The sequence below is a fragment of the Heterodontus francisci genome, chromosome 2 (assembly GCF_036365525.1).
Source record: "Heterodontus francisci isolate sHetFra1 chromosome 2, sHetFra1.hap1, whole genome shotgun sequence".
Classification (NCBI taxonomy): domain Eukaryota; kingdom Metazoa; phylum Chordata; class Chondrichthyes; order Heterodontiformes; family Heterodontidae; genus Heterodontus; species Heterodontus francisci.
This window is the reverse complement of record NC_090372.1, coordinates 197,931,147-197,952,429: the sequence shown is the minus strand read 5'-3', so window position 1 is coordinate 197,952,429 and position 21,283 is coordinate 197,931,147. Positions and strand designations below refer to the sequence as shown.

At 41.4% G+C, this 21,283-nt stretch overlaps 1 protein-coding gene across 3 annotated transcripts in view; it reads left to right on the top strand.

Annotated features, from left to right (window-relative positions):
• rbm33a (RNA binding motif protein 33a) overlaps positions 1–21,283 on the top strand; it is a 236,255-nt gene that overhangs the window by 36,225 nt on the left and 178,747 nt on the right. For all 3 annotated transcript variants that reach the window (XM_068015013.1, XM_068015011.1, XM_068015012.1), the window contains exons 5-6: positions 15,019–15,367; positions 19,516–19,656. In XM_068015013.1, the coding sequence (XP_067871114.1) occupies positions 15,019–15,367; positions 19,516–19,656 (490 nt within the window). The remainder of the gene's footprint in view (positions 1–15,018; positions 15,368–19,515; positions 19,657–21,283) is intronic.

The window sequence follows — 21,283 nt, the reverse complement described above, 5'->3', positions numbered from 1 at the left end:
AACCAGAGGGAGGAGATTACTGTATTTAGTTAGCATTTGATATTTATAGTAGGAATCTAGCACTAGGGACCATATCGTTAATTATAACAATTTAGTAAGGATTTAATAAGTATTTATTTATTATATATTAATTAACTAATTAGTGCTAGAAATGACAGTTTGAGGGGTGAAGTGCTTCAGCTGTGAGATGTGGGAGGTCCGTGACGCTTCCTGCGTTCCGGGCGACTACATCTGCAGGAAATGTACCCAGTTGCAGCTCCTCACAGATCGCATGGATAGGTTGGAGCGGCAACTGGATGCACTTAGGAGCATGCAGGTGGCAGAAAGTGTCATAGACAGGAGTTTTAGAGAAGTGGTTACACCCAAGGTGCAGGCAGATAGATGGGTGACTGCTAGAAGGGGCAGGCAGTCAGTGCAGGAATCCCCTGTGGCTATCCCCCTCTCTAACAAGTATACCGTTTTGGATACTGTTGGGGGGGGGTTGGCCCATCAGGGGAAAACAGCAGCAGCCAGAGCAGTGGCACCACGGCTGGCACTGTTGTTCAGCAGGGAGGGACAAAGCGCAGAAGAGCAATAGTTATCGGGGACTCTATAGTCAGGGGCACAGATAGGCGCTTCTGTGGACGTGAAAGGGACTCCAGGATGGTATGTTGCCTCCCTGGTGCCAGGGTCAAGGATGTCTCTGAACGGCCAGGGGGCATTCTGAAGGGGGAGGCTGAACAGCCAGAGGTTGTGGTACACATCGGTACCAATGACATAGGCAGGAAGAGTGATGAGGTCCTGCAGGGGGAGTTTAGGGAGTTAGGTAGAAAGTTAAAAGACAGAACCTCTAGGGTTGTAATCTCGGGATTACACCCTGTGCCACATGCCAGTGAGGCTAGAAATAGGAAGATAGTGCAGCTAAACACGTGGCTGAACAGCTGGTGTAGAAGGGAGGGTTTCAGATACCTGGACCATTGGGCTGTCTTCAGGGACAGATGGGACCTGTACAAGAAGGAGGGGTTGCATCTAAACTGGAGGGGCACAAATATCCTGGCTGTGAGGTTTGCTCGCGTCACTCGGGAGGGTTTAAACTAGTGTGGCAGGGGGGTGGGAACCAGAGCAGTAGGACAGCAAATGAAATAAAAGAAGGGGAACTAGTAAATAAGGCCAGTAAGAATAGGAGGAAGAGCAGGCAGGGAGATGTTGCGGAGCACAGCTGGACTGGTGGTCTGAAGTGCATTTGTTTCAATGCAAGAAGTATGACAGGTAAGGCAGATGAACTTAGAGCTTGGATTGGTACTTGGAAATATGATGTTGCTATTACAGAGACTTGGTTGAGGGAAGGACAGGATTGGCAGCTAAATGTTCCAGGATTTAGAAGCTTCAGGCGGGATAGAGGGAGATGTAAAAGGGGTGGGGGAGTTGCATTACTGGTTAAGGAGATTATCACAGCTGTACTGCGGGAGGACACCTCGGAGGGGTCATGCAGCGAGGCAATATGGGTGGAGCTCAAGAATAGGAAGGGTGCAGTCACGATGTTGGGGGTTTACTACAGGCCTCCCAACAGCCAGCGGGAGGTAGAGGAGCAGATATGTAGACAGATTTTGGAAAGATGTAAAGGTAGCAGGGTTGTAGTGGTGGGTGATTTTAACTTCCCCTATATTGACTGGGACTCACTTAGTGCTAGGGGCTTGGATGGGGCAGAATTTGTAAGGAGCATCCAGGAGGGCTTCTTGAAACAATACGTAGATAGTCCAACTAGGGATGGGGCCGTACTGGACCTGGTATTGGGGAATGAGCCCAGCCAGGTGGTCGAAGTTTCAGTAGGGGAGCATTTCGGGAACAGTGACCATAATTCCATAAGTTTTAAGGTACTTGTGGATAAGGATAGGAGTAGTCCTCGGGTGAAGGTGCTAAATTGGGGGAAGGCTAATTATAACAATATTAGGCAGGAACTGAAGAATTTAGATTGGGGGTGGCTGTTTGAGGGTAAATCAACATCTGACATGTGGGAGTCTTTCAAACGTCAGTTGATTCGAATCCAGGACCAGCATGTTCCTGTGAGGAAGAAGGATAGGTTTGGCAAGTTTTGGGAACCTTGGATAACGCGGGATATTGTGAACCTCGTCAAAAAGAAAAAGGAAGCATTTGTAAGGGCTGGAAGGCTAGGAACAGACTAATCCCTTGAGGAATATAAAGACAGTAGGAAGGAACCTAAGCAAGGAGTCAGGAGGGCTAAAAGGGGTTATGAGAAGTCATTGGCAAACAGGATTAAGGAAAATCCCAAGAGTTTTTATACATATATAAAGAGCAAGAGGGTAACTAGGGAAAGGGTTGGCCCACTCAAGGACAGAGAAGGGTATCTATGTGTGGAGCCAGAGGAAATGGGCGAGGTACTAAATGAGTACTTTGCATCAGTATTCACCAAGGAGAAGGACTTGGTGGATGATGAACCTAGGGAAGGGAGTGCAGATAGTCTCAGTCATCTCATTATCAAAAAGGAGGTGGTGTTGGGTGTCTTGCAAAGCATTAAGGTAGATAAGTCCCCAGGGCCTGATGGGATCTACCCCAGAATACTGAGGGAGGCAAGGGAAGAAATTGCTGGGACCTTGACAGAAATCTTTGCATCCTCATTGGCTACAGGTGAGGTCCCAGAGGACTGGAGAATAGCCAATGTTGTTCCTTTGTTTAAGAAGGGTAGCAAGGATAATCCAGGAAATTATAGGCCGGTGAGCCTTACGTCAGTGGCAGGGAAATTATTAGAGAGGATTCTTCGGGACAGGATTTATTCCCATTTGGAACCAAATGGACTTATCAGCGAGAGGCAGCATGGTTTTGTGAAGGGGAGGTCGTGTCTTAGTAATTTGAGTTTTTTGAGGAAGTGACGAAGATGATTGATGAAGGAAGGGCAGTGGATGTTGTCTATATGGACTTTAGTAAAGCCTTTGACAAGGTCCCGCATGGCAGACTGGTACAAAAGGTGAAGTCACACGGGATCAGAGGTGAGCTGGCAAGATGGATACAGAACTGGCTCTGTCATAGAAGACAGAGGGTAGCAATGGAAGGGTGCTTTTCTGAATGGAGGGATGTGACTAGTGGTGTTCCGTAGGGATCAGTGCTGGGACCGTTGCTGTTTGTAGTATATATAAATGATTTGGAGGAAAATGTAGCTGGTCTGATTAGTAAGTTTGCGGACGACACAAAGGTTGGTGGAGTTGCGGACAGTGATGAGGGTTGTCAGAGGATACAGCAGGATATAGATCGGTTGGAGACTTGGGCGGAGAAATGGAAGATGGAGTTTATTCCGGACAAATGTGAGGTAATGCATTTTGGAAGGTCTAATACAGGTGGGAGGTATACAGTAAATGGCAGAACCCTTAGGAGTATTGACAGGCAGAGAGATCTGGGCGTACAGTTCCACAGGTCACAAAGTGGCAACGCAGGTGGATAAGGTAGTCAAGAAGGCATACGGCATGCTTGCCTTCATTGGTCGGGGCATAGAGTATAAAAATAGGCAAGTCATGCTGCAGCAGTACAGAACTTTAGTTAGGCCACACTTAGAATATTGCGTGCAATTCTGGTCGCCACACTACCAGAAGGACGTGGAGGCTTTGGAGAGGGTACAGAAGAGGTTTACCAGGATGTTGCCTGGTCTGGAGGGCATTAGCTATGAGGAGAGGTTGGATAAACTCGGATTGTTTTCACTGGAACGACGGAGGTGGAGGGGCGACATGATCGAGGTTTACAAAGTTATGAGTGGCATGGACAGTGTGGATAGTCAGTAGCTTTTTCCCAGTGTGGAAGAGTCAGTTACTAGGGGACATAGGTTTAAGGTGAGAGGGGCAAAGTTTAGAGGGGATGTGCGAGGCAAGTTCTTTACACAGAGGGTGGTGAGTGCCTGGAACTTGCTGCCGGGGAGATGGTGGAAGCAGGTACGATAGCGACATTTAAGAGGCATCTTGACAAATATATGAATAGGATGGGAATAGAGGGATACGGTCCCCGGAAGTGCAGAAGGTTTTAGTTTCGGCAGGCATCAAGATCGGCGCAGGCTTGGAGGGCCGAATGGCCTGTTCCTGTGCTGTACTGTTCTTTGTTGTTCAGTAATCTCAGGATTACTCCCAGTCCCACGTGCAAGTAGCATAGGAATAGGAGAATTGACTGATTTGAACACGTGGTTGGAGAACTGGTGTAGGAAAGAAGGCATCAGATTTCTGAGACATTGGGGCCGGTTCTGGGGCCGGTGGGACCTGTACAAAATGGACAGGTTGCATCTTAGCAGGACTGGGACGAATATCCTCGTCGGGAGATTTGCTAGTGCTGCTGGGGAGGGTTTAAACTAGATTGACGGGGATGGGAACCTGAGAGGGTGCTCAGAATGGAGGGAAGCAAAACTGGTAACTTGTCAGGGGTGTGGGAACCAGGTGGAAGTATCAGAGGAATACCATGGTGCACAGAATACTGTGCGAGATAGATAGCATGAAAGTAGGGAAAAGTAAGTTATTAGGTAGGGTCGGAGTAAGGGAAAAAGTAATAAAGTCTGAATCAGGGTTAATGTGCATATATGTGAATGTACGGAGTGCAGTTCATAAGATTGGTGAGGTACAGGCGCAGATTGCCATGTGGAAGTATGATGATATGGCTATAACAGAGACCTGGCTCAAAGAAGGGCAGGACTGGGTGTTAAGTATTCCTGGATGTAAGCTGTTCAGGAAAGATAGGAAAGGGAAAAAGGGGGAGGGGTGGCGATATTGATTAAGGAAAGCATTGCAGTGCTGGAGAAAAAGATGTCCCAGAGGGGTCGAGGACAGAATCAATTTGGCTAGAGCCAAGGAAAGAGAAAAGGTGCTGTTACATTGCTTGGTGTTATCTATATGCCACCAGCTAGTGGGGAGGACAAATTTGCAAGGAAATTGCAGAGTGGTGCAATAATTATCGGGTAGTTATAATGCAGACTTTAATTATCCAAACATTGACTGGGATAATAGTAGTGTAAAGGGCAGTGAGGGGCAAGAGATCCTAGAGTGTGTTCAGGAAAATTTTCTACAACAGTATGTTGCTAGTCCAATGAGAAAGGAGGCATTGCTTGACCTGCTTTTTGGAAATGAGGTGGGCCAATTGGAGCAAGTATCAGGAGAGCATTTAGGGGACAGTGGTCATTGTATCACAAGGTTTAGACTGACTATGGAAAAGGACAAAGAGCAGTCCAGGATAAGAATAATTAACTGGGGGAAGGCCAACTTGAGTGGGGGTAAAAATGGAGCTGGGGCGAATAGATTGGAGTCAGAAGCTGGCAGGAAAACCGGCAACCTTCAAAGAAGAGATAGTTTGGGCACAGTCAAGGTATGTTCCCTCGAAGGGGAAAAGTAGGGCAAACAAATCCACGGCTCCCTGATGACAAAAGAGGTAGAGATTAAGATAAAGAAGGAAAAGTGTGCTTATGACAGATGTCAGGTAGAAAATACTATTGAGGACCAGGCTGAATATAGAAGGTCCAGAGGGAAAGTGAAAAAGCAAATAAGCGAAGCAAAGAGAGACCAGGAAAAGAGACTGGCAGCTAGCATTAAAGGAAATCCCACAGTTTTCTCCAGGCATATCAATAATAAAAAGGTGGTAAAAGGAGGAGCGGGGCTGAGTAGGGACCAGAAAGGGGATTTACACATGGAGGCAGAGGGCATAGCTGAGGTATGAAATGAATACTTTGCCTAGGTTGCATCTTCTTCCTTGGTAAAGACTGATGCAATGTTGAAAGTGGAGGCCAGTCAGACAGGAGAGGGGTTTAAAATTGATAAAGAGGAAGTATTAGATAGGCTGTCTGTACTTAAAGTGGATAAAGCACTGGGACCAGATGAGAGGCATCCAAGGATACTGAGGCAACTGAGGGTGGAAATCTCAGAGGCACTGGCCTTAATCTTTCAGTCTTCCTTAGACTTGGGGGAGGTGCTAGAGGGCTGGAGAATTGCAAGCATTACACCCTTGTTCAAAAAAGGGTGTAAAGATAAGTCCAGCAACTACAGGCCAGTCAGTTTAACTTCGGTGCTGCGAAAACCTCTCAAAAATAATTTGGGACAAAATCAATAGTCACATAGACAAATGCAAGTTAATTAAGGAAAGCTAGCATGGATTTCTTAAGGGAAAATCATATTTAACTAACTTACGGAAGTGTTTTGTGGAGGTGACAGAGAGGGTTGATGAGGGCAATGCTGTTGATGTGGTGTATATGGACTTTCAAAAGGCATTTGATGCAGTACCACACAACAGACCTGTGAGCAAGGTTATTGCTCATGGAATAAAAGGGACGGTAGCAACATGGATACGAAATTGGCTGAGTAACGGGAAACAAAAAGTGGTGATTAATGGATGTTTTTTGGGCTGAAGGAAGGTTTGTAGTGGAGTTCCCCAGGGGTCAGTGTTGGGGCCCTTGCTTTTCCTGATATGTATTCATGACCTAGAGCGTGATGTACAGGGCACAATTCCAAAGTTTGCAGATGATACAAAATTTGGAAGCATTGTGAACTGTGAGGAGGATAGTGTAGAACTTAAAAGGACATAGACAAGTTGGTGGAGTGGGCAGACAGATGGCAGATGAAGTTCAATGCAGAGAAATGTGAAGTGATTCATTTTGGTAGGAAGAACATGGAGAGACAATATAAAATAAAGGATACAATTCTAAAGGGGGTGCAGGATGTGCATAAATCATTGAAGATGGCTGGACAGGTTGAGAGAGTGGTTAATAAAGCATACAGTATCCTGGGCTTTACTAATAGGGACGTAGAGTACAAGAGCAAGGAAGTTATGTTGAACTTGTATAGCACTGGTTCAGCCTTAGCTGGAGTATTGCGTCCAGTTCTGGGCGCTGCACTTTAGGAAAGACGTGAGGGCGTTGGAGAGAGTCTGGAATGTGCTGCTTGAGAGTGTGGTGGAGGCAGGTTCAATTGAAACATTCAAAAGGGAATTGGACAGTTAGATGATGAGGAAGAATGTGCAGGGTTATGGGGAGAAGGCAGGGGAATGGAACTGAAGGAATTGCTCTTTCAGAGAGCCAGTGTGGACATGCTGGGCCGAATGGCTTCCTTCCGCACTGCAACAATTTTTTGATCTGCTGCGGTGGAATTCGAACCCATGCCCCCAGAGCTTATGCCTAGGCCTCTGGATTACTAGTCCAGTGACACTATCACTCTGCCTTCCTTATTGGTGCTACCGAGCCACTCTTGGTGATGGGCATTGAAGTCCCCTGCCTAGAGTACATTCTCTGCCCTTGCCACTTCTTTGAAGTGCTGTTCAACATGGAGGAGTACTGATTCATCAGCTGAGGGTGGCCAGTAGGTGGTGGTCAGCAGGAGGTTTCCTTGCCCATGTTTGACCTGATGTCATGAAATTCCTCATGATTATTATTCCATGTTTTTTTCCTCCGTTCTCTAATTTGTCTGCATATTTCTTCCTCCATATCCCTTCCATGATCAGGGGGCATTCCAGTTTTCCTGAACACAAAGTCTTTTCTGTTGTCCATAATGATCAAGCTGACTTTGGATTCCATCTGTTAGTCATTTCTAAGTCTTCAGCAAGAAATTACTTTTTTAGTGTTCAGCTTTGAATTGGAAGTGAATGATTCTGTTTTGCTACTGTCAAGAGCAATCAGTCACCATTCTAATAGGGAAAAAAACTTAATCTACACAGTGTGGAGGATCTATAATTGGGTCTGCTATTTCTAACTAAATTCTGGCGAAATGACCTCTTGAACATATTGTACATTATTCCTCCAATATATGAAAACCTTTGAGTAATGCGCATCTCCATCTTGGGCTGCTCTTAAAGTCATATTTGTTGTCTCTAGCAGTGTTATTTTCACCAAATTTTGGCTGAGCAGGCTAGATGGAGAAAGCCATCAGGCCACTCCTCAGTGCTTACTGTATCCAAGTTCTGAGGTGTGAGGTGATGTTCAATGAGGAAGAAACCATGATTGATCACCTTGGAGATTTATTTAAATTTTTTTTTAAAGTATTGTGCACTTAACAAGATTTCCTCCTTTTTCATGGCTTCATCATTGCATATTTTGTTAAATATGTTTGAGGTTTCTTTTCTGCCTCTTGGGGTTAAGGAAATACTGCAAATCTTGAGGAATATTCCTTTATATGGTATTGGGTACTTCACAAGGCAACAACTTCTCACAGACTCAAACATCTTCAAGACTTTGCCTTTTAACTTTTTCAGTTCACAACCTGAGTTTATTTCTATAATATTTGGAACATGCTTTGTTTAAGAAATGATGAAGACGCTGGAAGGTATTTAATCGCAGAATTGTTATAGCACAGAATAGGGCAATTTGACCCATCGTGTCCGCACTGGCTCTCTGAAAGAGCAATTCACTTAGTGCCATTCCCCCGCCCTCCCCCCATAACCCTGTACATGCTTCCTTTTCAGGTAACTATCTAATTCCCTTTCAAATGCCTTGATTGAACCTGCCTCCACTGCACTCAATGGCAGTGCATTCCAGATCCTAAGCATTTGCTATATGAAAGAGTTTTTCCTTATGTCGCCATTGTTTCTTTTGCCAATTACCTTAAATCCGTGCCCTCTTGTTCTTGATCCTTGCATGAGTGGGAACAGTTTCTCCCTATCTACTCTATCCAGACAGCTCATGATTTTGAATACCTGTATCAAATTATCTCTCCGCCTTCTCTTCAAGGAAAATTATCCTAACTTCTCCGATCTATCTTCATAACTGAAGTTCCTCATCCCAGGAACCATTGTCGTGAATCTTTTCTGTACTCACTCTCTCCAGTGCCCTCACATCTCTCCTAAAGTGCGGAGCCCAGAACTGAACACACTACTCTAGCTGAGGCCAAACTAGTATCTTCTATAAGTTCAGCATAACCTCCTTGCTCTTGTACTCTATGCCCCTATTAATAAAGTTCAGGATACTGTATGCTTTATTTACCACGCTCTCAACCTGTCCTGCCACCTTCAATGACTTATGCATATATGTACCTCTGCTCCTGAACCCCCTTTAGAATTGTATCCTTTATTTTAAATTGTCTCTCCATGTTCTTCCTACCAAAGTGCATCACTTCACATTTCTCTGCATTGAACTTCATCTGCCACCTGTCCGCCCATTCCACGAACATGTCTATGTCCTTTTGGAGTTCTACACCATCCTCCTCACAGTTCACAATGCTTCCAAATTTTGTATCACCTGCAAACTTTGGAATTGTGCCCTGTACATCACGCTCCAGGTCATGAATACATATCAGGAAAAGCAAGGGCCCCAACACTGACCCCTGTGGAACTCCACTACAAACCTTCCTTCAGCCCGAAAAACATCCATTAACCACGGCTCTTTCTTTCCTGTCACTCAGCCAATTTTGTATCCATGTTGCTACTGTCCCTTTTATTCCATGAGCTGTAACTTTGCTCACATGTCTGTTGTGTGGCACGGTATCAAATGCTTTTTGAAAGTCCATGTACACCACATCAACAGCATTGCCGTCATCAACCCTCTCTGTTAATTCCTCAAAAAAACTCCAGCAAGTTATTTAAATATGATTTTTCCCTTAAGAAATCCTTGCTGGCTTTCTTTAACCCGCATTTATCCACGTGCTTATTAATTTTTGACATTTTTGTTGTATCCTGGAACAAAAAAAATGGAGTATAGAGGAAAAAAACCCTTAAAGGAATGCATCTTCTTAAATATTCACACTCAGTATTTCTGCCTCTGTGTAATTTGTAAGTAAATCTCAGAACTGTCAATCTTACAGAGCCACCTGCTTTGTGTAATAATGCTGTGTTCTAAGCCTTGTTGGTGCACTTGTTTTAGTGGTACTGACATCGGGGAGGAGGAAATTGCAGGTTTATGGATTGGGTTAGTGTTCAACTAAATGTTTATTTTGTTAAGTTGAGGTTATATTGTTCAGGGCCTGATCTGTGGTAAATGCCATGCTGTGTTCGGCGTCCTTCACAGTACTGAATTTGTGGAAATGGCATGCACTATTTAAGGTTTTTTTTGAACTTTTAGCATTTGAGTTATCAGGGTGATAGAAATATTTTTCATTTGCAATTCCTGGAAGTTTTTGCAGCGCTCCTATTCTCTCATTGACTGGCTGAAAATGACCTTATCTAGATTGCAGGGTACACTGCAGTTTATTGGACTGTGGCTCTTGTCTAACTTTTTAAAAACATATAGTGGGTTTTCATTTGTTGAAATCCAGTGGGTGCTAAGATTAAACTTGTCTCCTCAAACTGTTCACTAATGAGACCAAGGCTTTGATGTCTAATTGTGTTTCTGTTGATATGTATATGGTGCAGTGGACATTTTTAAATTGGAAACTTACCCATTTGGGTATGAACCTCTTGCATTGAAGTCTTTTATCAGATTAATTTTTTTTTAAAGTTCACATTGTGCTTCAATATAAATGACCATTTTAAGTTCTCCAGTAGTTATGAACAATTGCTTTATTTCCATATTTTGAAGGAAATTTGTGTTTCTTGTCTGCACTGGGGGCTATAATATTGATTTTATGAATTTTTCTTTTCAGAATTATTTGTAGCATTTGACAGAAAAGCTAGTTTCCATTGTGGATTGCTCCTTTGACATCTCAATGAATGGTGTCAAACTGGTTCAGGGAAAATCCAAGAGAGATCTGGAAGCGATAGTAAACTCAATACTTAATATATCCAGTAATTGCAGAGCAGCAGTCAACCAAGTAAACCGAATTCTGAGCTACATTGCCAGTTTAATGGAGTGCAAGTCTGAAGCTGTCATGCCGACGTCGTATTGTGCTATAGTCAGGTTACATCTTGAGTACTGTGTTCAGTTTTGGACTTTGAAACAGAAGGAAAATGGAAGCAGTGTCCAGAAAGACTGATAATTACCGAATGAGGGACCATTGCTGCAAACAAATAAAAGCAAGTTCAGGGCTTGTGTCATGAAGCATTTGTCACAGAGTGATTTCATACTTGGTATATTTTCCATGTAGAATCTTAGAATTGTTAAAGCACAGAAGGAGGCCGTTTGGCTCATCGTGTCTGCCCAGGCTGTCCGAGTGAGTAGTTCATTTAGTGCCATTCCCCCTCCCCGCAACCCTGTACATGCTTCCTTTTCAGGTAACTATCTAAATTCTCTTTTTGAATGCATCGATTGAACCTGCCTCCACCTCACTGTCTGTCAGTGCATTCCATATCCTAACCACTTGTTATGTGAAAATGCTTTTCCTCATGTCACCTTTGCTTTTGCCAATTCCCTTAAATCTGTGCCCTCTTGTTCTTGATCCTTTCACGCGTGGGAACAGTTTCTCCTTATACTCTGTCCAGACAGCTCAAGATTTTGAATACCTCTATCAAATCTCCTCTCCGCCTTCTCCAAGGAAGAGAACATCTAGATCTACTGGTCCCCGTTTATCTACCCTCCTAGTTACATCCTCAAAAAATGAATATATTTGTCAAACATAATTTCCCTTTAGTAAAACCATGTTGACTTGTTCTAATCATATTATGTTTTTCTAAGTGCATTGTTAAGACTTCCTTAATAATAGTTTCCAGCATTTTCACAACGACTGATGTTAGGCTAACTGGTCTGTAGATCACTGTTTTCTCTCTCCCTCTTTTCTTGAAAAGCGCTGTAACATTTGCCAGCTTCCAACCTGATGGGACTGTTCCCAAATTTAAGGAATTTTGGAAAATCATAGCTAGCACATCTGCTATCTCTGCAGCTATCTCTTTTAGAACCCTAGGGTGTCGGCCATCAGGTCCTGGGGATTTGTTGGATTTTAGTCCCTTAAATTTCTCCAATACTTTTTCTCTGATATTAATTTCCTCAGTTTCCTTACTCTCTTTAGCCCCTAGGTTACTGTCAATTTCTGGTATGAAACTTGTGTCTTCTCCTGTGAAGACAGACACAAAATATTGTTCAATGCCTCTCTTATTTCCTCATTCCCCATGATTTCTCCTGCCTCTACTTTTAAGGAACCAACATTTACTTTAGCTACTCTCTTCCTTTTTATATACTTATAAAAACTCTTACAATTTTGTTTTTATATTTCTGGCTAGTTTACTATCATTCTATTTTTTCCCTTTTTATCAACTTTTTGGGTGGTGGCGGTATAAAACCGGAATCATTCAAATATTATTGAGATGCCGTAAAGGGAGAGCTGTAGGCTTATATGGGCTGAATGGAATTGCTCATATATACTTTTGTTTCTTATCCTTGAGATCTGAGTCACCTTGTACCTGTAATATTGGGATTAAAAGTCGTTTGAAGGTTTTCATGGTGAGGGCAGTAACATTGATTAAGACGATTTTACAGTTTTACACCATGTGAATTTGCTCTGACAAGAACAGTTCTAAGAAGAACTGGCAGGCCTCGACATTTCGGGCATTGTACTTTGCCCATTATCTGGAGAAATAACTGAAACGGGTGGAAACAGTGGGTTCATGTGGTGGAGAAAGGGGATGTGGGTGAGATCTTACTGCTGATGGATCATTACATGTTTTGGTTCTTGCTGCTATTGGTCGGCTAATATTCTGTGATAGGTCGGTACATGCTGCTGTTCTTGCTGCTGATCGGTCGGCTATTTTATCTCATGGTAAGTCCATACGTACTCTTGTTCTTGGGGTATGTTGGCTGCAGAACAGTTTTTGTGTTTCTTGAGTAGGGGTAGCCAGATATCACTGATAAGCAGACCACTGTTTTGGGGGGGACGGTGTGGGGTTGATGGATCTCCATAGCCTCCCTGATGCGTCTTGTATGCTAGTGCGTGATGGATGAGCTGATTTTGGAATTGGACCATTTGATGCGTTGTTTATTGATTTGAGCATGCTTGACTGGCTGACTTGTCCCATTCATTGTGTTTGAAGCAGGCTTGGTGTTCCTTGAGCCTGGTAGGTAGGCTGTGGCCTGTTACTCCAATGTAGATGAATCTGCAGTCACATGGTATGCTGTAAATTCTAGTTTGGGGTTTTTGTGTCATCTAAGGTGTGAGCTGGAATATCAAAGCAGCCAGCCTGTGCTGGGAGTTTAGAATATCTTTGAAGTTAATGGAATGTAAAAAATGAATTTCATATTTAAAATGTATCTTTACTCTCATTTTATTTTAGCCCACTATAATAAATAAAAATATCAGTGCTATATGTATGTTGATGTTTTGTCGATATGAAGGGATGTTGAGCACAAAACAGTCAGTAGGACACTGAAAGCATCCAAGAGCAAAGTAGAAGGCAGCAGTAAAGATATTGCTTTATTATATTCCACATTCACTGACCTTTTCAAATGCTGAACATCTATCCCTTCTAGCAAAATCTAATTTGTTTCAGAAACATCAGTAATATAAAAAGAGGCATGGGGATAAGGAAAATATTAAAGCAAATATCAGTGGTAGGCATTTTGTCAATTATCCTGCACTGGACTGCAGGTAGAAAATCAGCATAACCATTACTTGACCAATCTTCTTTTCATCAGCTGCTTTTGATTTTCTTAATAAAAGAGGAAGTGAAGCTTATATAAAAATACTAATTTGGTGCGTTACATCTCACGTTGGTGACTGAATTTTTGACACACATTTTTAAACAATTTTTGCCTCTATTTGTAATCACTTCTCATCCCCTGGTAGTAAAATTGTAGTTAATAACCATCTCACTGTGGTTGATTGCCGGGTGTTTTTAACTGTTGAGATTTTTTAATGAATGTTGAAATTCTTCTATTTTGACGGGCAGCAGTTTCATACTAAGGGCGCATCCTAAGTGAGAATTGATGCCCTTGCTATGTCCTGCTAATGGGCATGTTTTCCAGCCTCTCTTGGTTGGGATTGGAGGTGGCATTAAGTTGACTTTCTTTCCAGAGCTTGCTGCTGTAATGTAAAATAAGTAAAAAAAAATTAAACATAGCATTGCAAAAGTTGCACTTGTAACTGTAGAAGGACGATTTGGATAAAATCCATCTGTAAGCAGTGACTTGCAACTGAAGTAATTACATAATACCATTACTTTCTATGTAATCAGTCTTTGCTGGCATTTTAACTAACTCACTTTTCTCCAAAAATGCAGCCTCTCGGGTATTTGTGTATTGTTGGCATAATTTTAACATTTTACACATAGGGCTGTGATGTAATTGGCTGCTTTTTGTTGGGGGTGGGGTGTGGGTGCAGGAGGGAGAGGCTGACTTGCTGTGTAATCCTTAACTTGCGAACATCAAATTGAATCATTGAATATTTTTTCCTTCCTTCTGCGCTTCCATCATTTTAACCTCAGGTTGCCTGAGAGAAGAACCTATTTATAGAATTCGCTGTGCAGGAACAAGAGATAACTGAAAGGCACCAGAACACACACTCATTGCAATAACATTTAGGAGTATGTGGCAGTTACATAGAATTTAATAATTTTAGTCCTCCTCACCTATTTTGCCAAACCTGTACCCTCTTGAAATCAAATATTTAAGTCGCCATTTGTTTGAAGTTTGGTTAATTTCATTTCCTTAATGGTTATGTGCTCTGTTTCTGTGTGCTGTTAACCCAACCTATCTTACTCTTCTAATTCTCCACCCACACCCACCCACACCCACACCCACACCCACACACCCACCACCACCGAAAATAAATTTTTGGAGGAGAAATTAGACACTGCTATGCACATTTCAGGTTTGTTGTAATTAAATCTTAATATCAGGTGTGAAGGATTTTCATTTGGAAGCTTTGAGTATTTGTTATGGTTTAGGGTCATCACTGCAAGGTATAAAGCATGGCCAGTAAATTAATGTTAGTGATAAAAGGATGAATTGTACTTAAAATATTGTGATTTTTGTCTGGTATACATCCAAAATTTGTTTTCTTTGTTAAAATTTGTTTTTATATTGCTCAATCATCATTGCAATTTAGAATTAAAAGCCAAGATGGTGCAGCTCTCTTGAGTTGCATAACATTTTGATATTTAATGTCAATTTTTTGAACATCTATTTACCATTTTTTAAAAATGTAATGCTGAGGAGTAAAATCTTAAATAGCTAGGATTTCTACATTTTAAAGTATATGAAGTACTTTATTGTCCTTGCAGTTACCAAGGTGTATCTATCGACATCAATGCCTCAACATCTTTTACGGGTACATCCTTAGAATTGTCCAAGAGCATTGGTGATAAGTCTACTGAAGAGATATTCCATTATGCAGACCATGATGCAGATGATGAAAATGCAGCACTGGAAGTTGTAGAAGAAGCGCAAGAGGAAATGGAAGGCTACGCTCAGGATGAATATGTTGAAGACGAAGAAGGTGTGGAATATGAAGGGAATGACACAGAGCTAGGAGACGACCAAATGGATTACCCGGTAGAACAGAGCGAAGAGATGTACAATGATGAAGTGTTAGACCTTGAAATCAATGACCCTCTAGATGATGAATTTCAAGTAAGTCCTTTTCTGTTGTATCATTTCAGATAACACTTCAGCGCCAGGATCCAGGCTGATTTTAAAACTATTTCTGTCCCAGGGGAGGTGTGAAAATTAGACCTATTATCACTTGCTGTCAGTTCCTTTATCTCCTGTCTGACAAAGTTTATGTTGACAGCTTGTTTGGAGGTAGGCAATACTCTTTTGACAGGCTTAGAGACTGCTTGGCATTATGACCTTGAGGGTTGTATCTTTGTGAAAAAGCCTGCATTGTCTGATGCAGATACACTGCCAATTGTCAAGCACAGTTAAGGTGAAAGGTTTTTTATCAGCAGATTGGATGGGATCTGATTGAGCCCTGTAAAGGTGCATAGATTACTGACCTCTTTAGAATGTTAATTTTCTAGAAATGATTGATGTTCTCTGCATCCTTTCTTTCAACACATAGCAGTTTTAAGCTGAATAAAGAGATTAACTCTTAGCTTTTGAGATGATCTTTAGTGTAGGAGCATTTATCATCATTAAGTGGGTAAAATTGCATAATTCAGTGTATTTTTGAATGGGAATGGAAGCTGTTCTCTATAACGAGCCTGTTTTGATATGGAAAATTATTTTCAGGAAAATGATTAAAACTGACATTTGACCAGAAAATTTTAACTCTTTCAAACAATTTTTGTAATATGAGGAGTGATTTCAGTATCTTCTGATATCAATTTTAGTGAATTTGGGGGAAAATAATATGGTTAAATTAAGCATTGCAGCATTATTTTAAATACAATGTTCTTTCTCTCCACTCAAAAAACACTCTCCCTGTTCTGTTTCAACTGATCAGTGCAATTTACCCTCATCTCTCATGGATGCTCAATTCTATTTCAGCGAAGAGGCACCCTAAGCAATGCAGAAAAGTACCCTTTTCAGAGACTCATTCAAGGCTGGCAAATTCATTCTATTGGGGTCAGTGTGAATGCCTGTTAAAACTGATTTGAACTCGAGTCTCCAGACTGTTAACATTCTAACCTCTGGTGAATCTTTTGGACATAAAAATGGCTGTAGAAAAGGGAAATTTGTTGATGTCGTATGGAGCGTTTTTCTTAATTTGTTATTAAGATGTGTTATTGGGCCACGGTAACGGATCTTTACCCTGCATTGAACGCATACTAGATATGACCTGAGCAATATGTGGTGCAAACAGTAGGTGGAAAAGGTGCAAATGTTCAATTTCTCATAATTCTTGCCTCCTGCCTTGATGACCACAAAATGGAATTTAAGGATGACTTTCTGCACATGCATTTGAGTTCGTTTTTCAAATTGGACATAACCAAACCTCTCAATTTCTCTTGGCAGTAACTTTTTTGTTTAATACAGCCTATGCTAATTATATAAAATTTCTACTTCATCTCGAAGTACAAATGATACATTGTAAAAACATTGCATGGTTCTTGTTTTGTGACCATGATAAATTTTGGGTTTGGAATATTGAAACCAAGGAACAGGTAGGCCATTCAGCCTCTGAGTCTGTTGCTGTTATTCAGTTGGATCACAGCTGATTGGTACCTCAGTTTCACTGCATCAGAGCTGATGTGTACCTCTACTCCATTTACCCACATTAGTTCCAAATCCCTTGATATCTTTACCTCACAAAGATTTGTGGATCTCCGTTTTCAAAATTTAAAATGATCCAGCACCCACAACCTTTTTGGGAGCATAGTTTAGTTTAGAGATACAGCACCGAAACAGGCCCTTCGGCCCACCGAGTCTGTGCCGACCATCAACCACCCATTTATACTACTCCTACACTGATCCCATATTCCTACCACATCCCCACCTGTCCCTATATTTCCCTACCACCTACTTATACTAGTGGCAATTTATAATGGCCAATTTACCTACCCACCTGCATGTTCCAGATTTCCACTCACTACCCTTTGAGTGAAAACGTTCTTCCTGATTGTACCCCTAAAATTCTTAGCTCTAATTTTAAGATTAGGCCCCCTTGTTCTGAGTTTTCCCACCAGAGGTAATTATTTCTCTCCATCAACCCTAGCGAATTCCATAATCATTTTTAATACTTTGATTAGAACACCTCTAGACTTCATTGTTCCAAACTCTTAATTTATCATGGTCATGAAACAAGAAACCATGCAATATTTTTAGAATACATGGCTTGTACTTCTATATGAAGTAGAATTTTTATAAAATTAGCAGTTTGCTTTTAAAAACTAAATTCAAAGGAATAGAAGACAAATTTTTGCAACCAGTCTGTATAACTTAACTCTTGAAGCCCTAGTATAATTTTGCTGAATCTCTGCAGTATCTCCTTCAAGGCCAGTGCACCTTTCCAGAGGTTAGGTTCTTAAACTGAATGCAGTACTCCAGATAGTGTCCAATTAAGGCTCTGTGTAACTGAAGCATAACTTTTGCACTTTTTATTTCCAATCCCCATGAGATGAAGGCCAACGTTCCATTAGCCTTTCTAATTACATTTTCTAGCTTTGCAAGAACTGTTAGTGATTTGTGTTCATGGACATCCAATTCCCTTTGCTCCTGCATAGCAACTAGTTTCGCGCTGTTAGGAAAATATTCAGATTAGTTTTCCTCAGATCCTCTCACTTACCAGCTGAACTCTGTAAGACCTCTGCTTATGTAGCTTCTCACCTCATCCATGAAACTTTAGTGTCCCTCCTAACATAAATATCACTTGCGAACTCGGGTTATGTTTAGAGATACAGCACTGAAACAGGCCCTTCGGCCCACCGAGTCTGTGCCGACCATCAACCACCCATTTATACTAATCCTACCCTAATTCTGTATTCCTACCACATCCCCACCTGTCCCTATATTTCCCTACCACCTACCTATACTAGGGGCAATTTATAATGGCCAATTTACCTACCAACCTGCAAGTCTTTGGCATGTGGGAGTACAACACTGTATTCCTTCATCCAAGTCATTAATCTATATGGTGAAAATTTGAGTGTAGATCCTTGCGGAACACCATTGGTCACATTCAATGTTTCCTTTATCTCTTCTTTGCAATTTTCTTCTGCCTCCCAACCAATACCAAACCATATCACAAGGTTACCTCCTATTCCATGTGCTGACATTTTTTTGCTAATCTCTTGTATGGAACTATATCAAATATATTATGGAAGGCCAAATAGACAACGTCCATAGACACTCACCTATCTGCAATGCTCGTGACCTCCTCAAAAAAATCAACTAGATTAGTCGGACATTAGCTACCCATTACAATTCTATGCTGATTGTCTGATCAGCTAATACATGTCCAAGTGCCCAGCTATACAATCTGAGATTTCAATAAGTTCCCCTGAATTGATAAACTGACAGGTCTGTATTTACCTGTTTTTTTTTCTCTCTCCCTCCCTCCCTCAAACATTGGAGTGTCGTTAGCAATTTGCAAATTTGGAATTGAGCACTGCTGCATTCGAAATCTGGGTTCCAGCCTAAATATGTAGTTCTAGGTGCAAATTGATGGTCAAGGAATGCTTGAATCAAATTATACCAGAACTCCACTCGAGAGCGGGCAATGAAATGATTGACTTGAGTTGCTCCAGATACTGTCTCCAGACAGTAAAATATCATGTAGTCTGTTCTGAAGTGCAGCTTCAAATTTGGAGGATAAGCTACAGAATATTCATAAACCCATCACCTGAGTGTGTACGTGATTCTGAGAAGTTCTGGTACAAGCACATTGTGTGAATTAGAATAAATTTGTTTGGCGGATGAAAGGATAAATTGCTAATAAGTAGCTGATTGGTAACCCTCGTCAAGGAATACTAGAAACATTAAACTTGGTTAAAATAGCAGCAAAATAGTACTAAATGGAAGACTAATGAAGTAAATAACACTGGGCTTGTGGTATGAAAGTCAGTAAAAGCATCTGTTTTCCGACCTATAAATTGCTTATAAATTAGACAAGTAGGTGAGTACAGGCTTGTAACAAACCTGTATGTCTACTGCTGTCTCTATATAATAAATAGGTGCTAATTACAACCAGTTGTGTGGATAAAAGATTGCTTCACAATGATGCTGAGCAGTGAACTTACCTTCGCTATCTGAAATAAAAAGGAAAAGAATTATATGCATTATCTGGCATATTGAATTACACCAACCTCCTGAAAAGTTAAACTTGTCTTTGTTATCAGGATGAAGACTATACACAGTTTTATGCCACAAACCAGGATATGCCAGGAGAGCTGCAGGATCAGGACAATGAAGAATATGAAGAAGTAGCAGCAACAGATGCACAGGAGCATGTTGTGGAAAATGTCAAAGAACCTGAAGAGGTAAAGTGGCAATATATTTTTATATATGGGAATTCTCCACAGAATGAGTTCCTGCCCTCATTTAGGCCAACTGGAAAACTTCAGACTGTAAATCAAGTGTTTCCACACAAGAATGTTTCGATAAAGGATGAATCAACCCAGGTTCCTCTGATGCATTCAATTTTCATAAATTGTGGCATTGACAGTGTCCTGGGATTCATCTTCTCAACCTTGGGCTGTTCGGGAAGAATTAGAGAACAATCTGAAAAGCAGTTTCCTCATTGTCTGATGAAGGTTGCTTGCTTATGTCTTAAGCCATGCAGACCAGAAAGTCCTAGGTTTGGTTAACTACCTATGCTGGTTTAATTATCTTCAGCTTTTCACAGTCAGTACAATTGAATTCAGTTCTTGAACTAGTTAGAAAAATTCTGTTGGAATTACTGTTCCTCATTGCTACGTGAAAAGGAAGTTTACTTGTGGTTCAAGCCTCAACGATAACTTGCATTTATGTACTACCTTTAATGTAATAAAACACCCCAATGTGCTTCACCAGAGCATTATCAAACAGACTTTTACGCCGAGCTGCATAAGGAGATATCAGACAGGGACCAAATTAGGTAGGTTGGTTAGAGGTAAGTTTTCAGGAGTATCTACAAGGAGGGGAGAAGTGTTGAGAGGATTAGAGAGGGAATTTCAGAGCTCAAGGCCAAGACAGCTGAAGGCACAGCCGCCAATGGTGCAATTAAAATCAGGGGTGTGCGAGAAGCCAGGCATGGAGAAGCACAGAGATCTTGGAGGGTTGTAGGGCTGGAGAAGCTTGCAGCGTTAGGGAGGGGCAAGGCCATAGAGAGTTTTGAAAATAAGGATGAGAAGTTTAAGATTGAGGCGTAGCTGGAGCAGAGCCATTGAAGGGCAGTGACACGGGTGATGGGTGAACTGGACTTGGTGTGAGTTAGGGTATGGTCAACAGAGTTTTGCATGAGTTCAATGTTTATGGAGGGTGGAAACTGGGAGGTTGGCCAGGAGAGCACAGGAATTGATGAGGGTTTCAGCAGCGGCTGTGGGTTTCAGCAGCAGATGAGCTGAGGCAGAGTTGGGCAGGTTACAGGGATAGAAGTAAGTGATAACATGTTCTTCTGATAACTTTCAAAAGATAAGTTGACATCCAGAGTGTTTGGCATTTCCGGGAATTTTTAATACTCGACTTTTCCAGTAACCTTTTCAAGTCCTCCATTTCTGTGTTCTGAAACAAAAATTAGGCTTGGCATTTACCCTTAGATTGTCCACAAGTTTCTAACAATGACTTTCTTCCTGGGTTGGATGCATTTTTAGCTCTCACTCCTTTATACTGAAATAAACATTATTAGTAAGGCTACTATGATGTTAGGAGTAGCTTTATTAACAGTAATAATCTATAGATCGAAAACATTTTTAATTCTGTTACATCATTTCTTATTTTCTCTTTTTGTCTCATTTTTTCTTGTTTTGAATTTGTGATCTGTTTTCTGATCTCTTTTGATTAAGAAAACCTTTTTTAAAGAAGCAAGTAAATGCATGGCGTGCACTGTTTTTTTTTGAGGTGAATCTAAATTTTTAATTTTCTAATTGAAAATCTAGACTTGGAAGATCATCCTCTTTCTGCAATAAA